The sequence below is a fragment of the Aulonocara sp. 'chitande type north' Nkhata Bay genome, linkage group LG2 (assembly GCF_057382095.1).
Source record: "Aulonocara sp. 'chitande type north' Nkhata Bay isolate Kocher_YH1m ecotype deep benthic linkage group LG2, A_spYH_male_GT1.1, whole genome shotgun sequence".
In the NCBI taxonomy this organism is placed as follows: domain Eukaryota; kingdom Metazoa; phylum Chordata; class Actinopteri; order Cichliformes; family Cichlidae; genus Aulonocara; species Aulonocara sp. 'chitande type north' Nkhata Bay.
In genome coordinates, this window is record NC_141345.1 from 28,342,034 (window position 1) to 28,354,095 (window position 12,062).

General features: G+C 38.7%; 2 protein-coding genes across 2 annotated transcripts; one reads left to right on the top strand and one right to left on the bottom strand.

Annotated features, from left to right (window-relative positions):
* Positions 1 to 493: 493 nt before the first annotated feature.
* On the top strand, positions 494 to 7,684 carry LOC147338108 (neuronal acetylcholine receptor subunit non-alpha-2-like). Its single transcript, XM_086257976.1, has 6 exons — positions 494 to 758; positions 1,748 to 1,899; positions 4,049 to 4,093; positions 4,498 to 4,607; positions 5,435 to 6,347; positions 6,462 to 7,684. The coding sequence occupies exons 1-6, from the start codon at positions 692 to 694 to the stop codon at positions 6,633 to 6,635; spliced, it is 1,461 nt and encodes a 486-aa protein (XP_086114102.1). The 5' UTR covers positions 494 to 691; the 3' UTR covers positions 6,636 to 7,684.
* Positions 7,685 to 8,016: 332 nt separating this feature from the next.
* LOC147338109 (uncharacterized protein C3orf85-like) lies at positions 8,017 to 9,636 on the bottom strand. The gene is made up of 5 exons (XM_086257977.1): positions 9,495 to 9,636; positions 9,332 to 9,367; positions 8,971 to 9,095; positions 8,807 to 8,892; positions 8,017 to 8,505 (listed from the first exon to the last, which is right to left on the bottom strand). Exons 1-5 carry the CDS (start codon positions 9,634 to 9,636, stop codon positions 8,427 to 8,429), a joined length of 468 nt encoding a protein of 155 aa, XP_086114103.1. The 3' UTR covers positions 8,017 to 8,426.
* Between the last annotated feature and the right edge of the window lie 2,426 nt (positions 9,637 to 12,062).

A 12,062-nucleotide genomic window follows, 5' to 3' on the forward strand; every position in this document is an offset into this window, starting at 1 on the left:
TTCATCAAGACGCATCATTCATGTGATGTTTTCATGCGCACATACAGGGGCTTTCTGCATTAAAGGACGGGCTTAATTGCTTTGTGCTATGGACTAAAAGGTGACGCTGAAGGAGGGGCAACCATTCTCACTGCATTATATTCATCATTATTTTATTTCTAAAAAGAAAACTATAGAAAATAAAACAAAATGCAACAAAAGCTAAAGTCATTAGAGGCGGGTATTTGTTTGTCCCAAGTCTTTTGTAAAAAATGCAAACTCTACACACAATTTAAAGTGAAAGCTCAAGACTTACATTCCGAGCAGGACTTTTAAACATCGGCTAGTAATAACCTAGTCCATCCTGAGGAGGTCAGTAGCAGCAGTGAGCTAAACACAATGATTTAGAGCATCTTTAAAACTTCACTTATTTGTCCGATCCGGGAATCCCTCCACCACCTCCTTCATCCTCCCCGCTCCCTCCCTCCCTCCTCCTGCAAGCCACCCCGTCCACCGACAGCGGCGCTTCCCGTGACGCATCGAACGGAATCAGATTCGGACACATGCGCTCTCACATCAGGTCCCTGCCCCCTGATACACGGCAGCAGTAACGGGGTTACTTTCCGTATACCGTCTAGTTCCAGCACTGATGGGAACCTCGGGGTCTAAGACATATCGGTGTGCATAGCCTTCTTCTCCAGCTGACAATACCATGAAGTTAGAAGTCCTTCTTCTCCTCCTCTTGGGTTTTTGCAAGCTGTCCCCCGCGAAGATTGCCGGTGAGAAAACTCTTGATATATGTATATATAAATATAATATTTCTTTAGAAGACATACTCTATGCTCAGTAATGCCTCCACCGATTTGTTCAGTGTTGTGCAACATCCGCTAATAGCTTTGATTAAACTCTGCATAAACTCCGATGACCTTGTCAAACGGGTAAGCACAAACTACTACCAACTACTCACCACTGGTCTTATAAAGCAAAGGATTATGTTTACATTCCTACGTTTCTTTTTTTTAAAAGATTCAGTAACTTGGAGAAGGCATGCAGACTTCTAATTGTGTTGACAACAACAAAACAGCAAAAGCTGCCATTTTTGTGGGATGAATTAAGCTTTTTTTTAGTGCAACAAGATAGTCCTTTTAGCAGTGTAACGCAGTAATGCGATGGCCCTAGTTCTGCTTCTCTTGGAGCTGACTGGTCATCAGGCAAACAAGAACACAGGTGTCATATATCAGCATCTCTGCACCTGTCCTTGAAAGTACAGCCAGAGCTTGTGGGATTCAATCATCTGTAATGTGGCTTTTATGTTTGCTTGGTGGATCCTTTAAATGCATTTACCCTGTCAGATGATGTCAGACAGATGTGAAGCCAGAGTGGGAAAAAAAAACAAAGCAAAAATGCTGCAGGTCAAAGGTGGACACCCTTCCTCCCGGTCCCTCAGCTCACACACATTAGTCCTTGCACATGATGTCCCTTGTGTCGGATATTTTAGATGTCTCTCTCCATCGACATTACAGTTTCTGTTTCTCTGGTGGCTTTATTTCACTGCAGACTGACTGATGGGCTGACTGCCCAGCTTCTGTGCACAGCCATATTAACCATTTATCCTATCTTGTTATCTTGTTATGCAGTGTGTGTTTTTTAGAGGAAGAGTAAATGCTCTACTTTCTATCCCTGCCACTTAAAATCAGGCTGGTGATGGTGAAAAGCAGCGGCAGTAGGAGTTATTATTGTTGATCCATCTTCCCTCTTCTTGTTCCAGCTCCAAATGAGTTTGTGTCCTTGGCGGAGATGGAGGATGCTTTATTGAAGAACCTTTTCCAAGGCTATCAGCGCTGGGTTAGGCCAATCCAGCGTGCCAATGACACTATTAAAGTACGCTTTGGACTCAAGATCTCTCAGCTGGTCGATGTGGTGAGACGACACACACACACACGTACAAACAGACTGACATCAGTTTGCAACTCCTGTTAAAAGTGGCTTCCTTAGTTTGAATGAAACTAAGTTTGAATTTTACACAACTTTTAGTCTTTCGGTCTTCCTGTGAGATTTGTTGGCAACATCCAAAGTAAAGAATATTGCAAGCCTTGCCCTTTAACAGCAAACACTAAATGCAAGCATGAACTTGCTTTGAAAATGCAATTATTGAAAAAGTATCAAGACACTGAGTTAGATAAAACACGTGTAACACATATAAAAGAAATATAAAGAGGTTGTTCTGGTTTCATCAGTCCCACTATGTGTGGTGCTGAAATAGAGCTCAAGCTATCTCTTCATACTTGTGACTACACTGTCTCTCTTTGGAGTGTTTGTTTAATATTTCAGAGGCTGGTTGCAATAGGTTGAGATGGTTTAGTTGCTCCGGAGGAGAAAACTGAGCACGCTAATGGAGGAACCATGCTTCTTGGCTTGAAATATTCATCTCAGCCAGTCCATATTTAACTTTTCTTCTCTTCCTTCCAACAAACACAGCCAGAAATGAATTACATAAAGCTGTTTGTGGCAAATAGGAAAGGTTTAGGTTGATCTGTTGGATTCTGGGAAAGAGAAAGGGCGATGGAGCTAAACATAAAAACAGCAGCCTGCCTATGCTGTGTATGTCCCCTGACTCTCTCTAGGCTGCTGCTCAGCTCTGTATTAGATTATGGTTCACCTCTGGTCTATGTGATCACCAAAACATTCAACTGAGTCTGACAGCTGAGGCCTGCGCTGGATATGCTGAACATCTTTGAATATGTCTCGCTCACGTCTGCTAAGGTTGTTGAACTTGTTTTTGTTATCAGCACAGCTTCCTGCACCCACTTTTGGTACTATGTTTTCTTTGTGTTTACTAAGAAAGTGGCAGATAAATCAGATTCTGTCAGATACAGTGGAAAACGAAAAGATGATTTGGTTCACCTGAACTGGGGGTTTTATATTCACTAAAACAGTAGCAGACAATAAAATATTTGAATGAAATAAGTGATCTTGGATTTCTTTGTAAACTTTGTTTATGAATCATTTAAGCGTGAATCAGTGTTGAGTCTATACTGAACAGGTGCCTTAGCGAAGAACCAATTTTAAAGTGTATCTTTAGGTACTTTGTTACTAGAACTCTGTTACAAAAGCAAGTTTTTTATTTCTTTAGTTAAATCTTTTAAAAAATGCCAAAGATATCAAAGTTTATTGGCATAAAATAGTGTTTTTGGACTAATAGAATCATGACATGAGACGGATAAGGCTGAGGTATGCCAATGACATGAAAATTTGACTCAAAATCTGTGGCGATAGGTTTCATGGAGTGATGAATCCAAATCTGAAATTTCTGGCTGACATTTTTGTCAGTATGTACAGAGGAAGTCAGGAGAGGGGTATAACAATGAGTGCCATGTTTTACAGCCATCTGTAGAACACAGTGGAGGCTCTGTCAGTATTTAAGGCTGAACTTCAGTCTGTGGTTTTGGAATCTTTGTCAAAATGGATGGAAATATGAACCCAGAAAAGTATCATCAGACTTTGATCCACTAACAATTGGGAAGCTTCTGATTGGCAGTGCCTTCATCTTTTAATATGACAATGATCTCAAGCACATTGCCACTGCAGGAAAAGCATACTTGGATAGAAAAACACACAGTGGAACACCATCAGTCATGGACTTTCCTCCCCATAGCTCAAACCTCAACATTACTGAAGCAGTGTGGGGTCATGTAGACAGAGGGCACAACAAAGGGCAGCCAGTATCCAAAGAAGAGCTTTGTACATCCTTCAAGAAGCCTGGAGAACTGCTCCTGAAGAATACTGAATGACAATGAAAATGAGCTTGCAGCTAACACAGCTGAAGAATAAAAGTGTCCATGCCAAATGTTGACTTTCAAGCTTTTAGGAATTCTACAAACTCTGTTTTTGTCTTATTTTATTTCTATGTATGCAATCGCTGCACCTATTTCCCAAATCCACCAAATAATAAAACAATGGGTTGCAAAAATGATTTCTTCTTACGTTTTTGGAAAGTATTTTTACATAACATATTTTCCCAATTTTAAATAATAATATTTTTTCTATTTTTTATGTTTTTGTCTTTTAGGATGAGAAAAATCAGCTAATGACAACTAATGTTTGGCTGTGGCAGGTAAGACAAAATGAACACAATGTTGTTGGGCAGGAGCATGAAAGATTGTACAGAATCATCCAAGAGACCATTTATAAACATTTTCTCATAAATGTTAATCAGTTTATTTTTCATGATGCATTAACAAATAACACATGGTTTGCAGGTAAAATGAGACTGACTTTTTGAATGTAATGTATTTTAAAACTAATTTATAGACCCTTGATTTGCTTAAATAAGCTGTATGTGTGAGCAGTTGGTTTAAATGTAATATTTAGTTGTTATTTGTATAACTGATGATGGGTGACAGAATTCATAAAGGAGTCTGTTATAGAGGGTATACAACAAATACAAGCAAATCACAGTATTATTGAGTGTTGTTTATAAGTCTGCTGATGTGGCTTCCTGCATTTTCCCTTGACCAGGAATGGATTGATTACAAGCTGCGATGGAATCCAGATAAATACGGAGGAATCACCTCCATCAGAGTTCCTTCAGAAAATATCTGGCTCCCAGACATCGTCCTGTATGAGAAGTAAGGCCGCTCTGAAATTTCAGCAATCCAGTGACTGATGATTACGTCATGTGAAACATGAGTCTGTCTGCATGAAAAACACTAACACAACGTGATGCTATCTATCTTAATTGCTTTAAAAAAAGCTTTCTTTGAGTGTAACCAGCATGTTGTAATATAAATAATATAAATATTTAATCTTACACCTCATCTAAAAAAATCAGTAACACTGAGCTGTGCTCAGAAAGGCCACTCTGTTCCTTGTACATTAATGGATTGGATTTATATAGCGCTTTTCAAGGCACCCAAAGCGCTTTACAATGCCACTATTCATTCACTCTCGCATTCATACACTGGTGGAGGCAAGCTACGGTTGTAGCCACAGCTGCCCTGGGGCAGACTGACAGAAGCGAGGCTGCCATTTCGCGCCAGCACCAGTAGGCCAGCACCAGTAGGCAAGTAGGGTAAAGTGTCTTGCCCAAGGACACAACGACCAGGACAGAGAGCCCAGGGATCGAACCGGCGACCTTCCGGTTACAGATACGCTTCCCAACCCCCTGAGCCACGGTCACCCAATCAGCCATACATTTACTTGACCACTTATTAGGTTTGAGCCTGTCTTAGTTGCCATTGGTCAAGTAGCAGGGAGCGATGTGGACACATTTCATAATGCTCTCAAAGAGTCCATAAATTTTCAATTTTCATGTGATTATCAGTTGAACTACAACAGGTGCATAAAAACAATTCATTATCAAAGAGATGGACGATTGCATATAGTAGTATTAATTTAACAGTTTCATGTAAATGGACTTAAGATGAGAATTGACTTGTGTTTCATATTTCTTCAGTGCTGATGGGCGGTTTGAGGGTTCCCTGATGACCAAAGCTATTGTGAAGTACAACGGGGCCATCACCTGGACACCACCTGCCAGTTACAAATCTGCCTGCACCATGGATGTCACTTTTTTCCCTTTTGATCGCCAGAACTGTTCCATGAAGTTTGGGTCGTGGACCTATGATGGCAGCATGGTGGACTTGGTTCTCATGGACAACCAGGTTGATCGGAAAGACTTCTTTGATAACGGGGAGTGGGAGATACTCAGCGCTACTGGTGCCAAAGGAAACAGAAAAGATGGCTTGTTATCCTACCCCTTCATCACATACTCCTTCATCCTGAAGAGGCTGCCTTTGTTCTACACGCTGTTCCTAATCATCCCTTGTTTGGGTTTGTCATTTCTGACCGTCCTGGTCTTTTACCTCCCCTCAGATGAAGGAGAGAAGCTTTCACTCTCTACCTCCGTCCTAGTGTCACTTACTGTGTTCCTGCTGGTCATTGAAGAGATTATTCCCTCCTCCTCCAAGGTCATACCCCTGATCGGAGAGTACCTCCTCTTCATCATGATTTTTGTCACCCTCTCCATCATCGTCACTGTCTTTGTCATCAATGTCCACCACCGCTCCTCAGCCACTTACCACCCAATGTCGCCATGGGTTCGAAACCTCTTTCTTCAAAAACTGCCCAGATTGCTGTGCATGCGAGGGCACACTGACCGCTACCACTACCCAGAGCTGGCTCCCGAAAGCCCTGAGCTGAAGTCTCGCTCTGGAGGTCGGAGAGGCCAGAAGACAAACAGTGGTTCGCTCGGACCGACTACTTCTGATGGGAAGGACGAAGAAGCCTGGGGTGCTATGTTGGAGAAAGCCATCTATTCGGTGCGCTACATCAGCAGACATATCCGTAAAGAACACTTCATCCGTGAGGTGTGTAAAGTATTTATCAATAAACGTTAAATTCTTTTGACAGATTAAGAACTTGATGTTTATATTGCGCATACTCTTTCTGTAATCCCATGTCTTATTTTTACCTTTTCACAGGTGGTACAAGACTGGAAGTTTGTGGCCCAGGTGTTAGACAGAATCTTCCTTTGGGCTTTCCTCACTGTCTCAGTATTAGGCACCATCCTTATCTTCACTCCAGCTCTGCAGATGTTCATGAAAATCCCCCCTCCAATTCCAAGTGAGGAACAAGCTTCAGAGCCGTTACACTGACGAGGCAACTGATCATCTGCCTTCAAAGAAAACATTTTTTAAACATGGTACCACTGAGCAAGAAGAGCCCACTGCAGGCACCTTTTACAGGATTTTGTTGACTATCTGACTCTTTCTGTTAAACCACTGTGTAAAATATACATGCGAATAAGTCATCAGGTCACTCTGTCTGTTTTGTCAATATCATAACGTTTCATCTGATTATATTGGCATTTTATTCTGGTTTAAGATATATATGACAACCTGAGTAACCAGTAGTCTCACCTGTGTTGAGTTTCAGTTCGCAAATTGCCAAAATAAAAAACAACAACAAAGAAATGCTTCATAAACTCTACACCAAATGGTATTTAGCTATCAATATACAAGATTAAGGTAAAACCCCATAATTGCCTTATTTTTTATGTTTTTAACCAACATCATATTTAATTTGATATTTTTTTCTTGACATACTTTTTTTTCAAATTCAAAACAAATTTCTACTCTGGGAATTTTAATTAAATAAACACCCATGAGGGCGTTGTCAAAGCTATTATTTAACAGTAGGCTACTTTTTTGTAGTAAACTGTAAGAAAAATCATTTCTGCAGAAACCTTTAAACTACCTTAAACAGAGATCCCACCACCTCGCAAAACGTTTGACTTTTGATGTCACACATTAGGGGAAATAAAGTATTAAAGGAAAGATACTTAACTTACTCTTCCCTGTGTTTTTTTTTTTGCATGTGACAAGGCATGAATAAACCTGAAATAAAAGTAATAAACAGTAAAAGTTAATGTTAGCAATAACTGACTTATTGCTAACATTAACTTAATGATAGCCCTGATTTGGCCCTCAGGCTGTATGTTGAGTATCACCACACCGAAGCTTAAAAATTGTGCTGCTCTGTTTCAGTAGCATTTACTGATTTGTCACTTGTGTCGTCCTCATCAGATAAATTTTTCTCACAGCAGACAAAGAATACATTTAAAGTAACAAAGTGTACTGGATTAATGAAAACAACCCATAAGTTTGTTGTTTTTATTGTTTCGATGTACCTAATCAAACCAATAAAGCTGGTTTAAATACACAAGCCTGTTTAAGATAATGCTGTTTTTAGACTCGCTTACAATTCAGCAAAAAATGTATTTGCTCATCATGTTGTGTGCAAAATTTAAGTCACTGCAGTGTCACAAATGGTATGACTTATCCCCCCCAAACAGGATCATTTTAGCTTTGGCTGAAATCTGTGAAGTAAAATCTGCATCTTGCAGCACCACCTGGTGGTGAATCTCATTTCGTTTGATTCTTCGAATACTGTTGAATACGTTTTAATTAATGGCATAAAATCATTTTATTTCCATTAATAGACAATCCCAAAAGACTAAAGAAGCAAAATGTTCAGTTCAATTTAATTAGATTTTATTGTATGAAATGCTTGCATCATTTTTCTACAATAATCCAATAAATTTGACACAATTGCTAAAAACAACATTTTCCGCCATGCTGATATAGGAAATAATGGTCACGCTTCGTAACCAATGAGAGGCTTAACTTGAGTAAAAAAGCTGACCAATTAATGAGATTCTAAGACTTTCTGTCCAAATGTTGCGTTCATGTCATAGTGCGTTTGATCGCTAAATCTACAGTTCAGACAGGCTCTGAATGGAGAACATATTCAAAAACATCCCATATCAAGTAAGTCTTTATATACTTTCTAATATTTTGTATATATGCTTATGTAAATCACTTTTTATGAAATGTTTTCCATTTAATTTGTTTTTATTTTGGGCCCCCAGTCTTCTTTTTTCTTTACTACCCATTACGACCGGTGAGGCTGTCCAGGTGGGCGCGTGCATTGCGCAGCATCTCCATATACATCCTGTTGTTTTCGCTGCAAAGTAAAATACATATAATGAATATTGGCTTTAAGTTTGTGTGATCAAAAGTATCATAACTATATTAAAAGGAAGTTACAGTGCTCATTGAAGTTACTTCGGTTTGGGCACGCTGACCATTAAAACAGTAACCATTGTTGTTTCTTTTGCAAACGTGTTTGATTTAAAGTTACGTAAGTAATGTACTCGATAAACATACATATAAAATGATAATGCGTTACCTCGATAAAATTGGAAGAGTCTGACTCTGAAACATTCAAATGTAATTTAATAGCGACAAACAGTTACGTCACTCACGTGGCCACAGAGCGGTCAAACATCAGGTTGCTCATGTCCATGTAATACTGCGCATCTGTTCGAATGGCCGTCCAGTACTCATTAGCCTAATGAACAAACAATTACATGAAACGATTCTTAAAGTGACTCACTCTATATGCTTAGAACATTTCACTAACATTTACCTGCTCCTGAACGGTGTAACCCCACTGGTTCTGAGAGTGGTGTGGATCCCAATATCCTGCCTGTCTCTTCAGCCTGATAAATCCCTTTGCCTCCTCTTCCTTCAGGAAAGGGGCAGCAAAACCCCCTAAAAACATTAACATTGACGGATATTATAATACTTGTAGGCGCATGTATTAAATAAGAATTCCTAACAACACTGACATAAATAGAAGTCATGAGCGAATCCTGGATGTTAAGTAGGTCTAGTAGAACACTGCATGTTTAAATTTTAAAACTATAATTTTCAAAACTATGTTTCATGACTTTAAATCTACAACACCAGCACATATACTTGCAGTAACAACAGAGGAGAAAACTTACCACTCAAAACAGCTAACAGGATCACAAACTTCATGTCTGTGAAATTATGAGTAAAGAAAATGTTTTAGAAGAAAGAGAGAAATGTGTAGACATCTAACTGCTTGAGCTGTCAGGTGTGAATACTGTAAAGTTTCATTAAAACGAGACAGAAAGGGAGATTTACCTGCAGCGGTGTCATTCGTCTGAATGTGTGAGTGTTTCGGATTCAGCTTAAAATCCATCATGAAAAGTGAACAACACTTTCCTTCATAGATTTTTTTCCCTTTAATACCAGAAACCAGAAGGGAATGAAAGAACTCAAGCATCAGGGCAGGCCATCACTCTGAGTCAACATTTACATTTATCTGTTGCCAGCAGACCAAACAGCAGGCCTTCCCCCACAGCAGCCAGGCTGTGAGATTCAGCATAGAGATGTTACCGGCTGTATTTTTAGGCCATGACAGTCACTAAAACGTTTATTCTGTAAGACGTGTTTGGTTTAAATAAATTACAATTAGCGAAGAAAAGATGCTTACAAATGCTTTTTTCTAGACACAGCTATTCTTTGCTTTTTGGCTGCATTTTAAAACCCTTAAAAACAAAAGTTATGTTGAACTTTAAAGGTATTATTGCATCAACTTTTTCCACAAAAGATTCTCCACTCATGTTACTTTGAACTCTTATTGCATTATATTGCAATAGATATTTTTTTCTGTTTCAAATGGTATTACCAAATTCCTTATGTTTTATGTTATATAAATAACCATATATTATTGAACGCACGACCTATTTTTATAGTCTTGTAGAAGTAAAGCTTGTGTGTGTATGTCTACATTTCTACCACTAGGTGTAGTCCTATCCACACTGACTTTTGGTTAGAGCGTTCACTCTTTGTGTGACACAAATGGCAAAACAACTGCCATTTTTCCAAAATAATTTTTGTAATCTGTGTTGGTATATTAAGAAAATAAGTATGAGAAAATACACCGTGAAAAAAAACACACTTAAAGAATAAAACAAAACAAACATAAATGTGGCCAGATGTTGATGCATTAAACTATTAACATAAAATCAGGAGTGAAACTGACAAAATGAAGCAGATTAATTAATAAACAAAAACTCCAACTTATGTGATGGATTTAATGAAAGGGAAATATTAACACATAAAGCAGCATTTTCTGAGGGAAGGTAATTTAAAGCTTGCTTTTGAATCAGCTTAGACTTCCGGAAAAAAAAAAATCAAAGCAGGTCCCAGAAGGATTAATTTTCATTTTTACTTGTTGAGGTGCTGCGTTAGGTCTCATCCTTTTAAGTATGAGGAGGAGCCTGCCAGTGAATTTCTTTGTGTGATGTAATATTTAGGCCTACGATCTCGCTCAAACGCTGATGCAGCCACATGAAAATAACTATATAAAAGCTGAACTGAGGGTAACGGTTATCCAAAGAGAAACTATTGAGAATAATTTTAACTATTTATGAACCTAAGACTTTCTAATGATTGTTTCATACACATGTGACATTATACAATTATTTTTCAGCGTAATTGTATAATTTTTTATTTGTTTTTCTTTAACTGTGTAACATTTTCACTCGCCCCCACACACCGCACAAAACCTTTTAGCTCTTTTTGTTTGGGTTCGTCTGACACGCTCTGTCTGTCCTTTACCCATGACACACTGCTGACCTTTTTCTACAGTAAACTACTAAGTGTGTATGAGAGGTCTGACCTTTCTGTCGCATCCCATAATAAACTGTCACCACCTGAACATTTTAACAGAGACAAATGGCAAGCTGGCAGCTAGTGAGACAAAAAAGGACGAGCTGTGTTGAGCGGACCAAGATGATCTTCATCATGTGGGCTAGATATTCACACGTACCTCAAACCAGCACATATTGGAGTGCAGAAAAGATGCACTTTATTTTTTGGGTTGAAAACATTTCAGATATGCACACACTTCTGAAAAGATTATAAATGACACAATGCAGATTCACGAATGCGTGCACACCTCCCACATCAAAGGTAGTGATTTAGATACAAACTAAAGCTCATCTGACCTCATTCTATCATGTACATGCATACATATGCGCCCTGCTGGGACTATGGGGAATATTTCAAATATTTAAGTTAGAAACAGGGCAAAGGACAAGATGGATGTTGAACAAAATATGTTACGATACTGAAAATTTCATGCATACTTTCTCATCATTGAGAGAATATCGAGATAGTGACAAATCTGTGATTATTTTTTCTGACTATCAGCTTTTAGTTGTACTGCGATGTGTGATTGTCAGTAATGATGTGTGCTAAGTTTGTTTCACGTAGTAGAAAAATACCATAAGGATTTGAAGAGAAGAAAAGACAAAGACGAAACAGGGAAGCAGTACCAGTAACGTCATAACATTAAGTAATTAAACAGAACAGTTTCCATTTATAAAAAAAAAAAAGATAATTAACAGCTCCCTGCAGTCCTCACACTCCTTTCTGTGGTTATCATTTTCTCTTGTTCACTTCCTGGACTGGAGACATTTTAAACCTCAGCACTGAAGCTCACAATCAACTCAAAAAGGTGAAACATTAATTAAATAAGAATTGCACAGTGGCATCTTTACATTACATACGTTTGCCAAACAACAGTGTTGGGAATACATCTGTACACGTCGTTAGGGTGGAAAATCTGAACGGTCTGTCTGAAAAAGGACTGTAGTATTTGGGTGAAAGAGTCCAGAGTATCATCAGCTGCCAGTTTGCTGG